Consider the following 23,947-nt stretch of genomic DNA (forward strand, 5'->3'; position numbering starts at 1 on the left):
GATAATAATAATACTTTTCACCCAACTTTTGTCTGGCTTGTTTATTTACACTGTAAGCTCTTTGAGGCAGGCACTGTCTCTTATTACATGTTTGTACAGTGCCTAGCACAGTGGGGCCCTGATCTTGGTTGTGGCCTCTAGATGCTACTGTAAAAAGTAATTCTTATAAGTGGTCAATACAAGTCCCTGGAATATCAACAATTTAAAATGTGGAATCAATATAAAATATTGAATTTAATATCAGAATAGATAACACGAGGGCTATTATACTGATTACATTGTTCAATTTCATATTTAATTGATTAAAAGCCTACCATTTCAAATTTAAATAAAGCTGTCACAAAATTTCCAGTCTGCCACACCAAAGTGCCACTGAGGACCTTCCATGCAATTTAAGTCCTCTTGCAACGAAGTACGTGAGGCCTAGACCCACCTATCAGTATAAATCTGGGAAGAAGGGAAAGAACACAAAAAGAGAATAACATTGATGGCAACAATTCCAGACAGTAGACATTGGGGGACCTTACCAATCAGAAAATGTTTTATTTAAAGAAAAAATAGTCATCGCAGGAGTTCAGTCCAAAAAACAATTTTCAAAAGCACAACGGTCTTCTTTATGAAAACCATGTTGCTTCTATTTGCCTTCCATTTTCATCCACTGACCTAGAAGTGTGAGGCTCCATATCACATTTCCATTCTCTGAGTCATCTCCATGGTCCTGTGCTGTGTGCTTTTAATTGTAATTTTGATTTTCTGTGTAACCACTGCAGGACTGTTTCTGTTATTGTTCAATGTAAATGGGATAATAAACCCAAAGAGATGACATTTGTTTTGCAATTTTGTTCATGCACACTTAAAAAGTTCATTCCAGCTCTACAGATATTACCATCCTAGTTGTATTCTACTTGAATATCTCTAAAACCAGAATGAACATTTTAAGTGCAACCACCATAGTATTCCATAGAACTCTGTAAAAAGAAGCAATACACTAGGACATTATATACTCTTGAAATTGACCAAAGAATGAACTGCACATAATAATGTAAGCTCACTATTGGCTTATTAATTAACCCTATGATAAATATTTTATTGGAGACTGGGCTAAATTCTGCTTACTTTACTTATGCAAGTATTCCAACTGAAGTACATGAAGACCACTACTTAGACTTAGTTATGTGAACATGATTTGACGGCTGATCATAAAAAGACTTTGTAATTATGAAGTATAATTATGCCTTTGAACTACTGGAGAGGAATATAGATATGCAATTAGATTACTATGCAAATCTTTTCTTTGTGAACAGATACTATATATTTTCCATTTATTCCTCTTTGATAAAGTCAGTTTTTCCACTGATAATGTAGTAGAGTAGCTAGTCAACGTAGGAAGAAAAGGAGGAAGTATCTGACTTCAACCTACAAAAAGTTACTTTGAATGAGCGGTTATGGTCCAAAAAGTGTTATTTTGTTGCATTTCATTCTTTTCCATCAATGATTGCCAAATCAAATTCAAAACACCTGCCTGTACTACAAGCTCACCCTGCTACAGAATTTAAAAATGTAGCTGTGCTCTGCCAGTTTCTGCATCACCACCAGAAATAACGATTCAGGAATCAGAACCTTTCTGGTCACTCAGTTGATCATGCAATAGGCAGAATTAAAAGCAGTTCCAGCTCCCTTTTCACAGCTATATTGGCTGTGCAGTTCTGACGGTATTAGAACATGTTTTTGTCAATATACTATCCAGATATGACTCAGAAGACATATGGAGAGTAGATATCTACAGTACCATGATGCCATTTTTAAAGAGTCACTTTTCTGTTCATAACCACACTTAAGAAAAAAACACACACAAAAACTGCTAAACTGCTGCAAACTGTCATTAACGCATCTTCTCTTGGCTGTTAGCAACCACCTCCTGTCCTGTAACCTAGTTTTTTTTTTTTTTTTTTTTAGTTTTTTTTTACTGATCAGTTTACTTTATTACTATGAAAAACTTTTGTCTGGAAAAACTTTTACATTAGTAAGACTTACCACTGAGCACGGTTTATTTTATAAAAAGTAAATCTGAAATCAAAAGCTATAAAACAATAAAATTAGGAGCAAAATACAGCAGTTTGGCATGTAACCCAAACACATCATTTATCATGTAAAAAACTAGGTAAGGTGTCAGTGTTTTATGGAGAGGTTAGGCTGTATTAAAATATATTTTAAAAATAAGTGTCCAATAAATAGTGTAATATATGCTTTCTACCTTTGGATGCATTTACTGTTGGGGAGCTGTGTATGTAACATTGCAATTTGCTGTGCATTATATTGCAAACTATCTGGTGGTTTACAATCCATACTAGAAAGCAACAGTAGATGGCCTACTTCTCACAGAAAGTGAGATCTAGGGAAAGCCACCTTGTGCCATAGGGAGGGAAAGCACACACATAGCCTTTATTATTAATTGGCATCCATGAGAAAGAGCAAGCAGAAACAAGACTAGGAAAAGAAAGAGGCAACTTCTTCCCAGAAATATAAGGAAAGCACAAAAACAAAAGTAATAAAACATTAAAGGGATACAAAAAACCAATGTGATCCAGAATGTGAAATCATTAATGATGAAATAATGAAAGCAGCAGAAACGTGAACACAAAAGTTGAAGATCTTTTCTTCAAGTGTGGAAAGGGATGCATGGAAAGGTTCTGGGGTACCTAAATAAGAAACACCTGGAAGTCTTCCTAAGTATCATTTTCTATATAACTAACTGTAAAGGGGCTGTTGGCTCCTTAGTGAAACTTGGTGTTTGGTTTCATGTTTGGCCCTCTTGCAATACCAGGAGAAAGGGGAAGGGCTGAAAAGGAGTCAGGCTCCTGAAAAGGAAAGGTCCCCAGGGCCCAGGTGGAGAGGCCAGTGCTCCAAGTCAGCTGGATTGACAGGACAGGCAGGCCAATGTGGGAGTTGAAAGCCCAGGGCCCATCCCCCAGGTGAGCTGGGACTGCCAGGGCACAGCCAGGGAGAGTGCAACAGCCTCGTCAGCCAGAGCAGCAGCTGGAGACAGAGAGGCATTGGAGTGATAGTGGTGGGGTGAATCTCCTTCTCTCACAGCCGGGCTGTATGCGCTGGTCTAGGGAGAGAGGAAGAGATGGGCCTCTTTCCCAAAGTCTTTCAAGATGGCTTTAAGTGCCAGACCCAGAAGGGGATGTGGCCTGACAGGAAGGCCAGAACTGAAGGTGGAGAACAAGATCTGTCACATAGAGCCCAAACCCATCCTGGCAAATGCCACCGCCACAGCAGCACATCCAGCTCCAGGAAGAAGACACTGGACTTGTAAATTTGTTGTAACTGTAAAGTTTTTTGCACTTTAGAGACTGCTGCATTAAATCTTATCCAAGCCATGTCCTCACAGTGCTTATGCTGTAAATGCTTTTTAATCCCCAAAGAAATAATTTTAAGTGCTCTTTAATCCCCAAAGAAATAAATTGTATATATGTTTAAGTGAATTGCTGTGATTACAGGTTAAAAGGGTAACAAGTGAGTTGGGCGTATCCTGGAATAGGGACACTCGTCTCTGCCCAGAGTTGCCCATGGAGAAACAGAGGTAAACACCCAGGAATGCCTGAACTCCAGGAGAAAATTAGCAAGGTGGAGTGATAGGACCCACAACAAGTTCCAGATGGGGATCGGATCTGATCTGGAAGAAGCAGTTGGTGATTGGGCTCAGAGATGATTCCTTCCAGTGTGAAATGAAGAGGAAAGCTGAGAAGGAGCCAGATGAGAAATTCCACAATTTAATGTAAGCTGCCATTATGTGGTCTGAGGAAGAGGAGATCCTTGTGAAGGATGATGCTGGGCCCAACCCCCATACGACGAGTGGAGGGGTAGTGAATCAGCTGCCATGGACAGAGCTTCTTCACAGACACAATTAATGTAAGAAAATTTACATGAGGCTATCCAGGAACTAATTATACAGCAGGGAGAAGGTGTATACTGAAGGTGGTGATAAAGGAGAAAACATCAAAAAGTATACTGAAGTACCAGAAGTCATCTGGATTCAAACAATCCCTTCTGAAGGACAGTTAGGGATGGTACATTTGCTACATGTATGAGAAGCTTGGGCATATTAGTAGAGAATGTCCCTCAAGAAGGAAATCAAAGTCTCAGGTGCCCAAGGACAGTGAGACATTGAGAACAAGCAGCCCATCTACATTAGAAGGCCAAGCAAGGACGTAAGGATGCCTAGGCCGGTCATTGGTGGAAAATCAACCTGCAAACAGTATTGAAAGGAACTCGGACAGCACTAGTGTATCTAGCAACATCTGTGAGCGAGCTTTGGAGACTGCTTAACTGCTGAAGTATCTATAGCAGGGGTGAAGACCAGCTGTTTGTTAGATACGGGCTCAGAAGTCACCACCATTACTGAGTCACATTTTCAAAAATATTTCAAGGATAAGGAGCTGACTATGCACAACACATGGTTTGTGCAGCTAATGGATTGGCAATCCCCATCGTGGGATGCCTCAAAGCAGATATAGAGTACATGGGTCAAACACTGCCAGGAAAATGAAAATTCATACTGAAAGGAAGTCCTATAGAAGATGGAGTCCCAGCGATTCTATGGATGAACATCAATAGTGAGCTGAAGGAGCTACCATTGCCAAGAAACCAAGAGGATGAACCGGCATGGGCAGTCTAAGCAGAATGCTGTGCTGAATAGAGTACTGGCTCAAGTGGAGAGACAGAGCCAATCCCTGAGTCCCGCTGGGCAAACTGGATATGTTAAAGAAGAAAAGAAAGCGGTCATTCCTCCGTGGAGTGAGAAGATCAGTGATGCATACTGCTGGGTACCAGGAAATATCGACGGACATCAAGTGCTTGTTTAGCCTACGTCTGGGGCAAGCCTACCCAATGGGTTCCTGTGAGCCAATATACTGGCTAATGCCATCTGTAGTGGGGTGGATTGGCCGCCCACAGACCCAGAGGGGGAGGAGCCCCTCATTGAACCCTGATGGGTGGAGCCAGGCCATGCTCAACCCTCCCACTGGAAGTGGGACCGGAAGTACAAAAGGCGTGCCGGAGAACTCCGCTGGGAGGCAGCCGCCTGTGAGCTCCCGAGCTGGGAGGCCACTGCAGACCCCGAGGGAACTGAGGACTGGCCAGGACTACCAGGGCCATTTACAGACCCGAGCACGGAGGGAGGAGCCACTCCCCCCCCCCAAAGGAGTGCACCATCAAAGGAAGAGTACCAGTGAGACTCCTAAACTCAAGAGTGAAGGCTGTGGAGTTACATCTTCAAACCAGAGTTACAGAGGTACACCGGCCTGAGGAAGTGGTCCCTCAGGTGGAGGTTACCTTTGAAGAGAATGGAGATGAGCTGTGGGTGACAAGGTGGGAGAAGGGAGAACAAGTCACCTCTTCTCAAGAAAGACATGGCGGGAAAACTTCCACTTCAAGTGGCACTCCAAGGGCTGACCCCTGCACAGGTGGCCAACTTAAAGGCACTGCTAGAAAAGACTTCTTGATGCTTCTCTAAGGATGAGTGAGACTTTGATTATACCACCACAGTGATGCATTGTATAGCCACTAGAGATGCCACCCCAATGAAGAAGAGTCATCGGAGAATTTTGCCACAAGTGTTTCAAGAGGTTAAAAAGCTTGTCCAGGATCTGGTATCGCAAGGTGTTCTTAAGGAAAGCCACAGTCCCAATGCCTGCAGTAATCGTGATCTAAAAGGATGGCGGAGTGCTGTGATTTCAGGAAACTGAATGAAGTGACATGCACAGACACCTACCCACTGCCCCAGGTGGAAGAACTATTCGATGCATTGGGAAATGTGAGTGTGTTCTCAATCCTCAATATTACTTTGGGCCATTTCCAAGTAGCAGTGGAGAAACAAGACAGGGAAAAAACTGCAGTGATGATTTCTTTAGGACTGTCTGAATGGACACACATGCCATTTTGGTTGTGCCATGTGACCACTATGTTCCAGAGGCTAATGGAGAAAGTGCTGGGAGACTACATTCTGGACATCTTGTTGATATATCTTGATTATATTATTGTGTTCTCCAGAGACTTTGAAAGTCATATGAAAAAGCTGGATTTGGTCTTCACATGTTTGAAGGAGCATGGCTTGAAACTGAAACCTAGTAAGTGTTGCTTCCTACAAACTGCAGTCAAATTCTTGGACCATGGGATCTCAAGAGAGGGCATTCATCTAGACAAAGAGAAGATCAAGGCATTGAAAAACTGACCTGTCCCTAAGAATGCCAAACAAGTGAGACAGGCATTGGGCTTCATGAGTAATAAATTACAGATGATTTTTCCCCAAATCCTCACACAATGCTGCACCTTTACATTGGCTAGTGGGCCAATAAGACCAAAAGAAGGGGAAAGGCCAAGCTCTACAGTTTGTGGGATGACACATCAAGAAGCCATCAATGAGCTCAGACGACAGTTAATGACACCACCTTTACTCGCAAAACCTGATTTCAGTTTGCCTTTCATAGTGACCACAGATGGGAGCCTTCACAGCCTGGGCATGGTACTCAGTCAAAAGCAAAGGGGAGCTGAAAGTGTGGTTGTGTATGCAAGCAACGGGTTAAGGTGTTCAGAGAAAAACTACAAGAACTACAGTGCCTTTCAGCTGGACCTGCTTGCCCTTAAGTGCATGATCACAGAAAAATGTAAGGATTATTTAATCTATTCAAAGTTCATGGTGGTTTCAGACCACAATCCTCTCTGATACCTGGCAACCACCAATGTAGGTGCAATTAAGCATACATGGGTGGCCCAGCTCTCACAATTTGCTTTTGAAGTGCATTACAAGCTGGGAAGACAAAACATCAATGCTGACACACTGTCTCAACTGCTCCTAATGGAGGAACAGGAGGAGAGAAATTTCCTAGTAATCCCTGAAAATGTCATGCAGGCCTGCCTGTGGCTGGAGCAGCCTGAACCTGAGTGTAATAGAGATGTAAGGAATGCTCCCCAGAATGCAGTGTGGGGCAGGGGAGATCCTGTGTCTTCCAGGAATGGCGCAATGGTTTCAGGGTAATCCTGGGAAGAAATCTGGGGTCCTGCAGCAGCGGGGTGACATTGGACCAGTCCTAGCAGCAGTCATGAAGCAAACAAGGCATATTTGGACATTTGGAAGCAAGCACCCACAATCCAAGAAATTAATCCAGCAGTGGGAATATTTTAAATTTCACCACGGAGAGGTATTCTAGCTGATATAAGACCCAAGAGATGGAGAAGAGGTGTGGCAACTGGTTGTGCCAGTATTACTATTCAAGAAAGTTTATGAGGCTACACATGATGACAAAGAGCACTTTGGAGATATGATGAGACGATGATGAGAAATTACTACTGGCCTATGGTGGTTAGTGATGTCCAGTTCTGGGTTAAGCAATGCATGAAATGTTCCCTAGCTAAGGACATATTTCCTCATACTAGCACTCTTTTAACTTGTACCAGCGTTACAGACCCAAAGAAAGTCTTAGGAATGGATTGCACCCAGCTAAAAAGGTCTTCAGATGCATATGAAAATGTATTCATCCTCATTGACATGTCTACCCATTACCATTGCTGTTCTAACCAGAAATCAGAGAGGACAATTTCCCAGGCCTTCATAAAGCACTGGCTCATATGTTATACTTGTCCACCACCACTGCATTTGGACCAGGGAAGGAATTTTGAGTCAGAGGTTATCACCGAATTGTGTAAGCAGTATGACATAGCTAAGAGCCGGACAATGCCCTACCAACTACCAGGAGACATTCAGTGTAAGAGATTTAACAGGACCATGCATGACGTGTTAAGGATACTTCCACCCAAAAAGACGCGAACCTGGAAGAAGCATCTCCCTGAGTTAAGTATTGGCTTACAGCTGTCATGTTCACTCTTCCACAGGTTACCCTCCTTTTTACCATATGTTTGGCAGAGATCCCAGGTTGCCACTGGACATCCTGACCAAAGAAGGTTCCAAGAAGGAAGATATGACCAACATTGATGACTGGATCAAAGGTCACCATGAAAGACTGAAGGGGCTCTGTGAAGTTGCTCTCAGCAAAGCCCAAGATATAGTACAAAGCAGAAAAAGGACTTATATCATAAATCGGTGTATGTTTTTTTGTTTTGTTTGTTTTTGTTGGCCCTCTTACAATCTCAGGAGAGAGAGGAGTCAGGGTCAGACTGATAGGTCCCCAGGGCCAGTGGGGAGAGGCAAGCACTCTAAGTCAGCCAGATTGACAGGACAGGCAGGCCAATGAGGGAGCTGAGAATCCAAGGCCCATCCTCCACCCATACGAGCTGCAGCTGCCAGGGTACAGTGAGGCAAAGCAAGGGTGAATGCAGCAGACCAGAGCAGAGCCAGGAAGAGTGCAACAGCCCAAACAGCCAGAGTAACCAGAACAGTAGCCCAGAGCAGGGGCGCTGGAACAGGGAGGGCCAGGGCGCCATGGCCCTCCCACTTTTTGAAAGTGGATGGGCATGCCCCATCCACTTTTCCCCACCGGCCCTGCCCACGCCCCTCCTATTCACCCCGAGGCCCCGCCCCGCCCAGACAGTCAGCAAGCCCAGGCAGCTGTGGGGTGCCGCACCGTGGACCCTCCACCTGCCCGGGCTGGGGAGGCAAAGAGCAGCCCCTGGCCCGTGTCCCCATCCCGCAGGCCCCCTGCTCAGGGGGCTGCTCTCGCCCCCCCCTCCAGGCAGGTGGAGGGTCTTGGCACTGCACGCAGCTCTTACCCCAACCCTACTGGCTGGGGGCCACAGCCCAGCCATGGTAAGAGCTGCACGGGCAGCTGTGGAAAACCACGGACTCTCCTGCCCTGGGCGGGGGGCCAGTGCAGTGGGAACACGGGCAGGGGGCTGCTCTCAGCTTCCCCACCCCCAGCCAGGTGGAGGGTCCACATCTCCCAACCCCTTCTGGCTTTGGTGGGGCCTCCAGCGGAAGAGGAGGGGCAGTGTGGGGCCTTGGGTAGAAGGGGGAGGTGTGGGGCCTCAGGTAGAAGGGGTGGGGGTGGGGTCTCAGATGGAAGAGGAGGGGCGGGACCTCTAGCTGAAGGGTGGGGTGGGGCCGTGGAGGGGCTGGTGGCCCTGCCCCCCACTTTTGGGAAGGCTCCACTGCCCCAGCCCAGAGTCAGAGTAGTAGTCTAGAACAAGCGAGCCAGAGCTGGAGAAGCATTGGAGCGATAGTGGTGGGGTGAATCTCCTGCTCTCACAGCTGGTCTAGGAAGAGATGGGCCTCTTTCCCAAAGTCTGTAAAGAGGGCATTAAGTGCCAGACCCAGAGAGGGATGTGGCCTGACAGGAAGGCCAGAACCAAAGGTGGAAGAACAGGTTCTGTCATATAGAGCCCAAACCCACCCTGGCCAAATGTCCCCCTGCAGCATCACAGCAGCACATCCAGCTCCAGGGAGAAGACACCAAACTCATACATTTTATTGTAACTGTAAAGTTTTTTTGCACTTTAGAGACTGCTGCATTGAACCTTACCCAAGCCATATCCTCACAGTGCTTATGCTGTGAAGTGCTCTTTAATCCCCAAAGAAATAGGTTTTAGTGTAACTAAATTCCTAACAAATGAGTTAGGAATATCCTGGAGTAGGGGCACCAATGGAGGGACTGAGGTAAAACACCCAGGAACTCTTGGGCTCAGTCTTCTCTGTGTGATGCGAGTCCTGTTCACATGGGGCTTGGAGGGAAAGTGAAGGTGGACAGGTTCGGGGTGAAGTGAATCGGAGCGTGGACTCAGACCCCTTCATCACTCAGTTCAGCTGGGGTACTGTGAACATAGAGAAATTCCCCTACTATGATGGGACAAATCCCCTGCTTACCTAACAATATCTCACTTAACACAGATGAAAGGGAAAGCACAGAAAATTTCCATTCTGCAATCTATTCTTAAAATTTGTTTTCATTTTGACAATATATGTGTGCAACTACATGACAAACTGGCCAAAAAGCTACAAAAACCCTCCTTTGCTGCAAGAAAGTCTTCATATAATAGGCCTGATTCTCCTTTTACATATACCGTTGCCTTCACTGGAGTTACTCCTGATTTACATAGGTTGCTAAGTCTTTTGAATGACTGACTTGACTTCCTCAATCAGACACTGCTCTGAGCCAGCAAATTTTTGTCTTTTGTTTATCAACATTTACAAAAGAACTGTAGAAATATTTATGTAGGTCCCCAAAGCACTTGCAACACAAAAAAACCCACATAGATGAATGCAGATGCAATGTAACATGTAATCTGAAAAGTTATTACCAATAAATGTAATTTATTTTTACATACATGGTTTTAATGAGCATTTAGAAACTGAAAGAAAATGTGTTTGGTACTAATACTTGGAATTAAAATGGTATCTGTTCTTAAGTTGTCTAAATAATTGTAGTCGCCTGTTTAATTTCTTTGTCTTACTCTATAATCCTGAGTAGGAATAGCATATTCTTTCAAAATTAAGGGCCTGATATATGTGTAGTTCCATTGACTTCAATGGAAGTATTCATGGGCATAAGGGATTCAGGAGCAAGACATAATATTGTAGATACTCACAGCTCGATTGAACATGTCATTTGATAAACCCTTGAATATCCATACACCGTGAGAACTGCAGGTTGTAAAATGGAAGTGATGAATTTTCTCTTGGCCTAACAGGATGACTTTTCTTGCCATTCTTTTGGCACCATCTGCTGACATAATAAAAGGAGCAACACGTAGGGTCTGGTATCATAGAACTATAACAAGTAAGAAGAAGTTTGGCTCTCTATCCTACAATAAGCTCCCCAATAGTGGGATAAAAGTATAGGGAAGTAGAACAGTAAGGAGTGGGTTCATGTCCCTTTGAAAAATTCTACTCATGCACTTGTTTTGAGATTTTCTTCTTTTTAAAACAAACAAATAAAATATCACTCCACTATTTTATAATAATAATAATAATAATCATGGAAAATATAGGTGCCTCTTGTACCTGGACTAAGTGTCTATGACAGTTTTACAAGGCTGGGTTAACTACAGGTCATTTGTAAAAAGAAACCTTTAGTAAAGGCGAGGATCAGTGATTAGGGACCATGGCTAGAGCCATTTGTCACTGTTTTACAGCTAGTAAAATTTCACACATTTTAAAGACAATAGGCCTGATTCTCCACCCCATCGAGTAAATGACTACATAAACTGCAAGGCAGTGAAATATTAGACCCCATAGGTCTTTCACTTGCACTGGTGTAAATCATGAGTGGCTCCATTTAAGTTACCAAAGTCAATGCAGATTCAGATTTTAAAGCCAGAAGGGACCATTGTGATCACGTGATCTGACCTGTATAACACAGGCCTTAGAATCTAATATTGAGTTCTTCCCTAGTGATTTTCATCAATAGATCTCAAACTACTTTACAAAGGAAAGTGACATTCATTATCACCTATTATGAAACCAGGGTACAGAGATGGAAAGTGATGTGCCCAAAGTCACACAGCAGGTCAGTGGCAGAGTGGAAACAGAACCCAGGTCTCTTGAGTCCCATTCCAGTAAGCTGTCTACCAGACCACATGCCTCCCTAATTACAGATTCACCAGAGGAAAATTAGTATGAGTGGAGAATCAGGCCCTAGCAGCCAAATTCTGTTTTCATTTACACCAACATAAATTCAGAGTACCACCAATGACATCAGCAGCATTACTTTGGGTTTATTCTAGTATAAATGAGAGAAAAATTTGGACTTCTGTCCATTCTGAAGTCAGTCTGAAAGTGCACCTCAGTCAGGGAACACATTTAAAAGCAACACACAACAAAAGCCTCTCTCTTTGACAGCAGGCACACATTATAATAAGGACAGACTCCAGAATAAACCATGAATATCGATAGAGCAAATCATTTTTTGTGTGTAGTATCATTTTAAGAGGCATATTGCTATTTCTTGACATATTAATATATTTAAATGAAGCATTGGGGGGAGGGATAGCTCAGTGGTTTGAGCATTGGCCTGCTAAACCCACAGTTGTGAGTTCAGTCCTTGAGGGGGCCACTTAGGGATCTGGGGCAAAATCAGTACTTGGTCCTGCTAGTGAAGGCAGGGGGCTGGACTTGCTGACCTTTCAAGGTCCCTTCCAGTTCTAGGAGATGGGATATCTCCATTAATTTATTTATTCCATAAAAAAAAGTTTGCCCATGTTTAGGTCTATTTGTCCTGTTTACTATTATTAATCTAATTTGTCCAATACTTTTATCACATTGTGTTTCAAATCAATTAATAAGAAAATTAATAAATACAACTATTACCCTGGAAATACAAAGTGTCAGAAGCTGAGATGAAAGAAAGGAAGCTTAGAGTCTGCAGCGTGACCAGATTATGTGGGAGAGGTATTTTGAACTGTGCAGACCCTAAAGCATACAATACTAATATCCTACTATATTATTATCTTTGTATTAATCTTAAGGCTGTGATGTAAATAACCTGCTATAGGTTAGATGGATGCACGAGATGTTTCTTATTTTCTGTACTGTGCCTTGGAAAAAAAAGTATATCATTTTATTTATTTATTTATTTATTTATGAGAGCATTGTGTTTCATTGTATGCACTGTGTTTGTTCACTGTACTATCAAGCTCACACTGCTAAATATAGATTCATAGATTCTGGCAGTCCAATACACTTTCATCCTTTGCAGAGTGTAAGACTCAAATACAGCCCTGGTTTAAGCACATGCAAATTTGCTGATGGCCAAGGAATTGGTCCCACTTCCCCCAGGGTTGAATTTGACCCTACTGCATTCTGCAGAAACAAAACATAGTGCTGTTGTTTCAGAACTAATTAAATAACAGCCTTTGTAGAACACATGTTCAGCTTCTATAGTATTCTGTTTTTGCAGTTGGGAGGCCCCGGGCATAGCTCTCCCTTTATACAAACAAAGAGGGGTTGCCACAAAAAAGAACCACTGCTAAAATGTGCAGGATTTTCCATCATTCAGGAAGGATCATCATTTCATCCAGTTTATACCTCTTTCCTCCCATCCTGATATTATACAGCTGCACTCTATAGTGCTCTCCTATTGGCAGCATGAAGCACTCAGGTTACTGTTGATTTTCCCTTAGCCTTATACAGAGATCATTACTTACTTTAGACCTTATAGCAGGGTCTTCCAAGACTGGGCCACTGTGAGAACCTGAAATATAGTTTGCACTTGAATTCAACTGAATCTCTGTATTCTGCAGTCCTTTTTTACACAAAACTTCTATTGACTTCCATGTGGGTGACTCAGACCTTGATGTTTGCTACTGGCTGAGCTACCTACATGCACTCCAGAATGTGGGTGGTGATGGGAGGCTGTGAGGTCATGGCCCTCTTCATGTATTCCTGAGTTCCTCTGCATAGAGGGCTTGGCTTAGCACAGAGAGGCTCTTCTTCATTAACTCTTGAGTGGATTTCACCTAGCCATACTACTGTTCCTCTACCCACTGATGGAACTCCAGCCCATTGCAAGGTCCTCCACAGGACACTGGAGAAGGTGATAACAATGGGATGGAATTAAGTATTTGACTGTCCTTTTTGAATGGTTGTCCTTATACAGACCCTCAGTACATTGTCTGGTTTGGCCCTTCCAGATTAATTAAAATGTAAATTTTCAAGAAGGTGGCCTGCCTTTATGGTACTACTTATACCTACCTTTTTGTTCCTGCAGTTCCCTTGCGGTTACAAATCTGAGTAGTGACACCTTTAACTACCTTGATTGCAGGTACAAGTCAATAAAGTAGAAGTCTGACTGCTCAGATGTACACTCTCAATTCATTTTGCAGGAGTAAAAATGTAGGTGCAGATTTTCAGTCACAAATTGTACCCACAATTAAGGGAGCCTGGAATATAACACAAAATATGCATTCCCCTAAGTGACTTGACATGCAAGAAGTCTCTGGCATAACCCATGTTAGAATTGAGGCCTCCTGACTCCCCCTCTTGTGTCTTAACCACTCTTCTTTCCTTATTCACATAAACAAAATTATATATGAGAGAGTCTATGATAAAGAAACCACATCAATTTAAATTCTGCCTCAAATCTAAATGTTAGAACAAACCTTTTTTTATCAAATTTTTCAAAATTTCTGTCATTTAAAACCAGCTGATTTTAAGCAATAAACATTCTTCTGCAGCATATAAAACCCAAACATTACAGCAACAAGAATCCAAAAATGAAACAAACGATAAAAGTAAAACCTACTTCATTGATTTTCATTGTCCAATCTGAGGGAAATGCAAACAGCAAACAGCACAAATAATAACTATTTTAAAAATATTACTTTTGATAATCTAAGGTGTTACTGGTAACATGGGTAAAGAAAGGTGTTGGTTTATAACATAATTTTAAGTTGGCAGTGTCCCTTTAAGGTTCTATAACAAACCCTGAAAAAACAGGAACAGATAACGGTTAAGAATTAAAGCTGGTATTTGCAAAATGGCCTGAGAAAATTAAGCACCAACTCCTAGCCTTTTTGAAAAACCCAGTCTAAAGGCACAATCCTATAATCCTTCCTCCAGATAAATTCCCATTAAAATTAATGGAAGTTTTGCCTAAGGATTGCAGGACTGAACGCCAGACTTCCAGGAGCTAAACATAGCACACAACAGGAAAATATCAATGATGAACCCATAGTGCCCACATTATGGATTTCATTCTGAACTGTGGGTTTTTTTTTTACATACTTTAATACAGTGTGTGTCGGTGGTGGTGTGGGGAGTGAAGATTTAGTATTTTTGTGTATTATCCTGTATTTACAATGTACATAATTACTTTTATTGTGTTACTTATTATAGTTTCCATAAGTAAATAAAAGATCACTGGAACATGTAGTTATGCCTTTTACAATTATTCTGTCGTCTGGTGCAATTGCTGTAAATAGGTGCAGAGACATCATAAATTAATGAAGTCTGGGCAGGAAGAGGTTAACAATAAGAAAAAATGTGTCACTGCACATCCAGAGTACATGGTTTTAAAGTTCAATATCTCAGATATAAACAGGGCTTCAGCAAAGATATACAAAAATCCCCCTGACACCCAAAATTGTTTTAAGTTGTGCAAATGTGAAAAGAAAAGAAGTTCTGGCTACTTTCTTTTAGTTAATCATTATTATATTGTAAACTTTAAGGATGCAAGACATTCCCCCGTGATGTGCACAAATCCTGTTGACATCAGTGGGAGCTGCACACATATATCTTGGGAGATGACTGACCGTTAAATTAATTTTGTTACAGAATAAAAGCTTTCCCCCTGAAAGTTATGTTTTGCTTGCAGTTTCATGTAGAATCGTCATCATCATCACTCCCATAACTGCACTGGTTGTTGGGGGACCATCATTGATGAGCAATCAACCAATTGTCTCCACCCCTGACGATTGTGTGTCAGTGGTTGAGTCTCCGCAAAGTCCATTCCAGTCCACTCTTTTATGTTGTCAATCCATCTCTTCTTATGTCTACTTCTTCTTCTCTTCCCCTGCACTGCCCCTTGGAGGATGATCTTGGATAGGCCAGATGATTTTGTTACATGGTCATACCACTTCAGCTTGCACTTCTTTGTGGTCATCAGGAGGTCTTCATATGACCCAGCGCGTTGGGTGATGATGTTGCAGACCTCTTCATTAGTGAGGTGGTCAAAGTAGGAGAGGCCCAGAATTTTATGGAAGTATCTCATCTCTACCACCTTTATTTTCCATTCAAGTTCTGCCGTAAGGGTCCATGTCTCGCACGTATACAGAAAAATTGAGATGATCAGTGCATGCAGTAGTTTCAGTTTGGATTCCAGGAAGATGTTCTTGTTCCTCCAAATTGGCTTTAGGTTTGCTACTATTGCTGTTGTTTGCACAGTTCTTGCCAGAATTTCTGCCTTTGATCCTTCATCAGTGATGATTGCCCCCAAATACATGAACCGTTTCACTGTCTCCAGCTCCTGTCCACTTACAGTGATATGTGGCCGGATTCCGTGATGTCTGTTTGTCATTAGCTTGGTTTTCTCTGCACTGATTTCCATGCCGTATTTTGCAGAGGTTTCATCCAATCGTTTCACAAGGTTGGCAAGTTCATCTTCGCTACCTGCCAGGCCATCAATGTCATCAGCAAACCGAAGATTTGAGATTGTTCACCCCCCAATGCTGACTGTGCTCTTCTAGGGCATCAGTCATTATGTGCTCAAAGTATGTGCTCCATGTTGAACACAGACAGACAAATTGATTTTTTTTTTAAATTCTGGGAGGAAAAATGTGTTTGTTCGGGTTCACAATAGAAATGGCGTATTCATAAATGTAAATACCTCCAAGGAAGCTTGAACATATAACCACTCACTTACTTAACTCAGCAGACAATAACAGAAATTCAATAAATTAATTTGTGGAAACTTAGATATGAATAGACTGGGGATGAGCTGAGTTTGTCTTAGCTAACATTCACTCTTTATGTATCTGAAAGTAGTCAAAAAAGGGAAAACATCTTCCTTAAGGGAAGGAAGGACCATGAAACAGCACATTTAGGAGGTATTTCATATATATAATAGACAATATGCACATATTTCACTAAATGACCAATTTTTACTCACATTGAGTACTGTTTAGTCATGGTGAGTAATACTTAAACAAGTAGGTCCATCAAATTCAAGGTCCCATTCTTATGTTTGTCTTGGTTAAAGGCCTACCTTAGAGCCCATTTGTGAAAACCACACTCACATTGAGCAGTACTTATTCATATGTGTCCTACTGATGTAAAGAGCTTTGTGCAAAGGATGCAGGATTAGACCCTAAGAAACCAGGTGAGGTAAAATAAGTACCACCCCCATCAACAACAATGCAGCATACATTTTCCAAATAAAAGTTCTATTCTTGTGGATTGCCAACAGTTTTGATTCTTGAGCTGACAAACTCTGACTATACATGAGAATAAGTAAGGGTTACTTTGCTACAAATAAGAGATGTTCTCTCTGTAACATACAACGAGCATGACTGGGTATAATACTGAAGCTTTGATGTTTCCCTTCATGAATACCAACTTAATTGCCATCAACTTCCTATGGAACACTTTTAATAAACCACCAGCACCGCTGCTCAGTAACCAATTTTTACCAGTCCCTTAAGAACTGCATTAAGATACTACAGTATAATAAGCTTTGTCCTCTGCAGTCTACCCCCCTGACTCCAAAAGGATTTCTTTACCAGAAGAAACTCTGAGGCCATGAGTAGTTCTTGCCCTCCCTGAATTGCCAATACAACTTCTCTTGAAGTCAATGGGTGGTGACTTCAAGGGATGCTACAATGGGTCCTTGGCTTTTTAGTATGTCAGCATTTATTATTCTTATTATTCCCTTTCTATCTGAGAATTTCAGTGTACTTTACAAAAAATGATATGTTAAACCTAACAACCTTGGGAATTAGGAAATTAGACCCATTATGCAGATGGCCAAACAGAAGCACAGAATGGCAAAGGGTTTTGCCCAAGGTCACATAGTGAGTCAGTAGCAAAGCTGCAGTGAGAACACCTTACTGCTAATTTATTGAAGTTCATGTTTCCGATCACATGTCATGATTTCTGACTCCTAACAATCTAGGGAGTGCCCCGACAGACAATTCACACACAGATATTAAGACTTAACAAATTATATTATGAAATATATACAGAATTAATAGGCATGTATGTAAACATAAAATGTTGCAGTCACTAGTGTGTTAACTGCTCCAATTAAAAAGTCTACATAACTGCAAGGGCTACAGTATGTGGCTGTTTATTATGAATGACTGTGTTATATGCTTTACACTTTGCATTTTATTCATGACTACCTTGAAAGAAGTCTTCCACTTCTAAAAAGCCCTAAAGGACTTGGAGTGAAGTGAGCTCAGGCCTCTGGCTCAGCAAGTTTGGAAGGTTTTGGAGAGTGCACGCTTAGATTCAGAGGGGAACAACACCACCGAGAACTCATAAATTGTCATTCTTTTGGGTGCGCTTTCAGTCTGAGTATCCTTCCGATGATTTGCCTGGGTAATTTTAAAGTGCACATCTTAGAATGTGGATCTTTTGTGGTCTTGTTCTTTAAAAATAGCCTGACACTTTAGAGTCCATAAAACTGAAAGTGCTCAGGGTGCTTATGGCTCCATTGTCCCCCAGACGGAATGAAGGCAAGAAACGTTCATTCATAAACTAAGCCTTTCGTGGCAGGGTCCATAAACTGAGGAACACCACAGGTGTCTGAGTTGTAACTTGCAGAGTAGCCTGGGAACTTTGCATGTTTCAACATTTTCAAATTGTGACTCATTTATGTATCAAAAAAAAAGTTTTCTGGAGCTCATCGGACACCCACTACCTCTGCTAAAAGGGGGAAGGCAAGCTGCAGCAACAGGCACAGTCCAGGTCCCGGCAGCAGCAAGAGGAACGAGAGTAAAAATCCCCAGCGAGACTGCATGACAAACTCCAGCAAAAATCAGCCTCCTACACCAGCAGCAACACAAACCCAAACAAACAATGGTTCGTCTCTTACAAACTACTGGGCTTCACTCCCTTCGTTTTGGTTTTTCAATGTAAACCCTGCTGAACCAGAGCAAACTAAAACTAAACAAGCAAACAAGAAACAGGTGCACTTTGAGCCGGGGACATTTCCCCCTTCCACTGAATGAACTACTCACACACACACACAGCTCAGAGTAACCCAGTCACACACCACACATAGACTCACACGTATCACCCCCTCCCAGACACACACACATAATGATACACACACACACAGAGCTCTATCCAGCCAATCCTACTCCACCGCCACGCAGGCAGATTCAGACCCCCGGGAGATTCAGACCCACCACACCCCGCACAGGCTTGCAGAAGCAGGACCCCCGCACCCCACCCACAGCTGGACCCCCTGTCCCTTGCACCCGCGTGCCAGGGACGCACCCCAGAGGGGGTTCCTCTCAGCTCGGGGCCATTCGGCTGAGGGACATGTCACACCATTGGGGCTGTGCGCCTTGCTCTGAAATGCACCCAGCTCAAGTCCTCCCTCCTCTAGTGTGGGGGTGGGAGGGTGTTTAATTACTACACAGTTCTTTCGCATCAACCCCCCGGAGAGCTGGCGCGGGGCAGCGGGGGCTGAGAGCGGCCCCTCTTAGCTCTGCTGCCCAGGGACGACTTGTGTGTGTGTGTGGGGGGGGGAGTCATGGGGACTTGATGCTGCTGAGCGGGGATTGTGCAGCAAAAGGCGCCTCTCCTGCTGCCGCGCTCCCTCCCCCTTGCCCCGCTCCTGGCCGCCGCCGTCGCGCGGGCTCCCAGCCACGCAGAGGGAGAGGGAGAGGCGGCACGGCTGGAAGCGGCTTCTCGGCCAGCCGGGGACCGCGGGCACGGCAATAAAACCCCAGCAGCGCGGAGAGGCGTGCTCAGAGAGGCGCTTGCGCACACCGCAGGGGCGCCAGATTTGGCGGGAGGGGGAGTGTCCAAAAAGCCCTTTGTTTGATGGCATCTCTGTTTACAGAGTTTACTCTTTAATCTCAACCTGTTTCCTCCTCCTCCTACTGCTGCTCCTGAAAACTTCACTGTGCGGCGGTGGAGCACTTTTAAGCAGCACAGAAAGCAAAGCACTTCAGCCAGCACAGGTCCCCCCTTCCTCCCCCAGTGGCTAGTCCCAGGATGGCCAGGAGACCCAGGCACAGGTAAATTCTTTGCAGCATTAAAGCATTTGTGTGTGTGTATGTTTAATAGCCTACGGATAGAGAGGTTTATTTGGGTTATTATTATTTTTTTGTTAGTTTTTGCAGGAGTGGTTTGCCAGATCCTCCCCACGCCTGTCAGACTCTGCACAGGGAAGGGGAGAGGGAAACCTAAACAGACCCTGCAAGACCAAATGAATAGCATATTAGGAATCCCCCCCTCCCTTCTCTACCACCCCCACTTCCTCCCCTCCCCCCAAAAAAAGACTCAGGATGCTGGGAAGATTGCAATTTGCAGTGCATTTTGCAAGTTGCTCAGACAGAAATTTCCTAGGACCATGCATGGCGCGCGTGGCTACAAATTAGAAGGAGGGGGGGGGAAAGGGGGGGGCAGGATTCCCACTTGGACTTGTTGCCTTCAGCGATCTATGCCTAGCTGCTCTGCGATCTGTTTGGGCTGGAGGAGCTAAGCAGATGGCAGATGTAAGCCCAAAAATGTCGGACTTGTTTAGTGGCTGCAGGTAGTTCATTCCCGTTTCATTCATTCTTTGTGGAGGTGGGATGTCAGGTGGGTGGCAGACAGGCGGCGTGAAAAGGAGGCGGTGGGGAGGGAGCAAACCTTTTTTTTTTTTTTTTTTTTTTGCAGTTGCAGAGTCTTTCTTTTAATGACTCCAACTCTGCCCCGCTCATCTCTCGGTTTATAATTATGCCCTGCAAGGCTTTTATTTGTAATGCACATGTCGGAGCCCGAGCAAGCTTTTCAGCAGCGCGATGAGAGCAACTCTTAGACTTTGGCAGGAGGGGGGTGGGGTGGGGAGAGAAGAAGGAGAGAGGGGCTTTTGGCAGCAGCTGTCATGTGGCTGCTCCCGTTGCTGTTTTCCTCCTCTTGGGGAATGGGCTATTGCACGGGACAAGGGCAGGGGGACAGCAGACCCCGAGCTGTGTTGTGGTGGCGGGGGGGGGGGGGAGGGGGATGCTGGGGGTGACTGCTCCCTGCTGCTCCCTTCCCTCTGGCGGGTGGCGTGCTGCGAACTGGAAGGGAGAGGTCTGAGCGCCTCGTGGTTGCTGCTGTTACAGACACACACAGTGCAGGAGGATTGTTTTCTAATTATCTTTGGACTGGCGGTCGGACACGTGGAGAGTCTTTCTCCTTTCTGTCCAGCACCCCCCCCCCCCACTCCCCACCCCTGGCTTGCGACAGAAAAGCAAATCCCCTTCCCCCGCAGTTTTTCCCTCTTGTGACCGATCGCTGGCTTAAAAAAGGGGTTTAAATTGCCCCGAGTGTGAAATCTAGAAGGAGGCTCGGGGTGGGGGTTCGGTGCAAACTAGGTTGTGACTTGAGTATGAGAGAGCGAGTGTGTTACTAGGACGGACAGGCTATGAATTACTCATCCTGTCCTTCCAGAGAGACAGACACACAGTCACCGTGCATGTGTCTCCGCCTCGCTTGCGCCTCCCTCTTGAGGCTAAATGGGAGGTGGTAGTGCTGGGGGGTGAGAGCCTAGTGGGTAGTCTGTATTTTATTTTGACTTTGCAGAGTGGCGGAATGAGCGTGTCAGGAGTGGTGGAGGAAGCCAGGCCTGCAAAACGAAAGGGTCAGTTGCTCTTTACAGGAACTGAATGAGCGGGAGAGCCGGGAGGAAAGTGGAGCTGCTTAGCAGCTTTCAGAATGGTCCTTCCTAGCACGAGTGGTGGTGGTTCGTGCTCGCGGAGCGCCAGATACTTTCCCTCTGGTTACGAAGGGGATGTACTGGTGCGAGAAGGGAAGCTCTAGATTACAGCTCCGTGAAATGCTCTGAAAGGAGATGTCGGCAAGGTGGATTAGTCAAAACAACGAAAGTGGATTCCCCTCGGTTGTTTGTGCCCAGTTTCTTCAATCACAGTAGCAAGTCATTTCCTCTCCACCCCCACCCCCTTTTTTATCATTGCACAATTTGGTTTCCTTGACAAAAATGTAGAGTATTTAAAAGCACTGAAAACTAGCATGTGGGGCATCATTAACCCTTTCACTTAGTCCACTCCACTGGTAATTAGCAAGTGCATTTGTTGTTGGGGCCAGATTGTGTTCAGGCAGATATTTTAAAAAATGTTTCAGGTATATGCTAGAAACCAGATTTGTTAAATATGGTGCAGATCATCCTATAACCCCCCAGGCCGAATTTTCCTGCCACAGGAGACACAGAATGGGAGTTACTCATTCTGTATGCCACAATAAGGTCCTTCCTAGGTAAGGAAATAATTTAGATTATAAACATTACAATAAAATAATGTTAACCTTTTCATCACTAATCTTCTACTCCAGTTTCACATGTGCCATGTCCATTGATGTACCTGGAACATTTGGCAGCACTGGAGATGTCACCCTGCTGGCTGTACCTGGTACTTTCAATATCAGTGACACCAATTTTCAAAATGATACATGGGTATTTAGCTACAAAACTTCTTTTAACATTAAAAGCAGTCACACAATTGTCTCCATGTGTCACTTAGAAAAGAAAATCTAACTTTAAAAAAAATAAAAGCAAAGAAATAGGACCCTGCAACCTTTACTCATGTAAGTAGTCCTACTGTAGTCAGTGAGACTACTACTGTGAATAACTACTCTTTTGAGTTGAAGGATTGAGTTGAGTTGAAGTCACTAGCTATTCCTAAATAGTTCACTCACAAAGACATGTGGAATATCTAGTCCAGTGGTTCTCAAACTTTTGTACTGGTGACCCCTTTCACACAGCAAGCCTCTGAATGCGACCCCTCCTTCTAAATAAAAAACACTTTTTAAAATATTTAACACTATTATAAATGCTGGAGGTGAAGTGGGGATTGGGATGGAGGCTGGCAGCTCAGGCTACTCCCCATGTAATAACCTCGCAAGCCCCTGAGAGGTCACGACCCCCAGTTTGAGAACCCTGATCTAGTCACATGTGCCACCTTACCTAGGTACAGTGGTAGTAAATTAAGAATGGAATTAGGAGACTTGTTTTGTCAGTTTGTTAGCCATTTGGGACTTGCTCTCAGATAGGCCACATGCATCACTACAGATACTGAAAAACCTCTTAAATAGCGATTTTCCTTGATACACAACATGTGCCAGAAGACTGGGCTGAAGACTTAATGTTATTTTAACCTAATATACATTCTTTTAAGCTTTTTGATTGCTTGAAGTTTGGTGGTACTTGCATCATGGCTAGCCACCTGTACATTGAACTTCAGCTTAATGCCCCCTGCCCCCCCGCCCCCCAAAGTCTCTGAAAAACAAGGTTAACAGGAGGAATAGTGTCTGATCCATCCTTAATTGAAGTGTTGTTAGTGTGGATTTATTAATATGGCTGTTTATCAAAAAAAGGTTTTTAAAATTTTATCTAAAGATTTTTCCATATATCATGATCATTAGTCAAATACTACATTGTTTTTTCTGTAGTACTGTAGATGTCATCTCTTTGTTGAAGTTTCAAAAGTGATGTTTATATCTTAAAGTTGGAAATAATACTTTACCCAACAGAAAGACAACTCCTGTTGCAAAACATTTCAATTTTAGCTAGCGGGATAGGGTGAGTGCTGTTTGTGAAAACAGTAATAGATTCCTTTTTACCCATAGATAGCCTCTGGGGAAATCCCTTAGTCATGAATTAGGTGAGGACTGGAGTATTTCAAAAACAGTATGAAGTATTTAGAAATGGGATAGAGGTAGTAAAGTTAGCAAAATACTCAGTATAAGGAGACTTGATCATTCATGTGGTTACTATGGAGATCTTATATTGTACTTGTCTTCAGCTTTGTCTATACTCGACCATGAACTGTGACATATTTGATAAGAGTTTATTTACAAAATAGTGTGATCACTTGATGGTCTTTATTTTAATTAGTTTTGAAAAACCTGTGCCCTTCAATATTTTTGGTCTTCTAATCCCAAAATGATGACTAAGTATATTATTGAATAATTTTACTATTTTTATATTTGTACATAAAATACCATTTGGGAATTGTGTAACCAGCTACTTCATCAAATATAAGAAAACATTAAGCACTCTTCAAAATATGTAGCACAAGTTAAAGATTTTGCATATGCACTTATGTAGAGGACATAGCCTCTTGTTCTCTTTATTGTCCTAAACATTGTATTTTAATTTGAAACTTTCATTGGTTGAAAGGCTGCCAAGTGTGTAAGTTGCCACTGATCTAACAGTCTGAGCAGGTCTAAACATGTACAGTAATAAGAAGGTTGCCAGCCCTTTGCTTGTATCTGTGGATACCAAAAACAGCAGAACCAGTTCAGAATAGTAGAACAGAATGCAGAACAAAATCTTGTTGTGCA

The 23,947-nt window shown here is 43.3% G+C and overlaps 1 protein-coding gene across 8 annotated transcripts in view; it reads left to right on the top strand.

Moving 5' to 3' along the window:
• Window positions 1–19,600: 19,600 nt before the first annotated feature.
• The window catches only part of MYB (MYB proto-oncogene, transcription factor), a 31,784-nt gene continuing 27,437 nt past the window's right edge, over window positions 19,601–23,947 (top strand). For 7 of the 8 annotated variants that reach the window (XM_065400786.1, XM_065400792.1, XM_065400788.1 and 4 more), the window contains exon 1: window positions 19,616–19,638. In XM_065400786.1, coding sequence (XP_065256858.1) covers window positions 19,616–19,638 — 23 coding nt within the window. Of the gene's footprint in view, window positions 19,639–23,947 lie in introns of all 8 variants that reach the window. The other variant, XM_065400794.1, reaches the window with a different exon arrangement.

This window comes from Emys orbicularis, chromosome 3 (assembly GCF_028017835.1).
Source record: "Emys orbicularis isolate rEmyOrb1 chromosome 3, rEmyOrb1.hap1, whole genome shotgun sequence".
Lineage (NCBI taxonomy): Eukaryota > Metazoa > Chordata > Testudines > Emydidae > Emys > Emys orbicularis.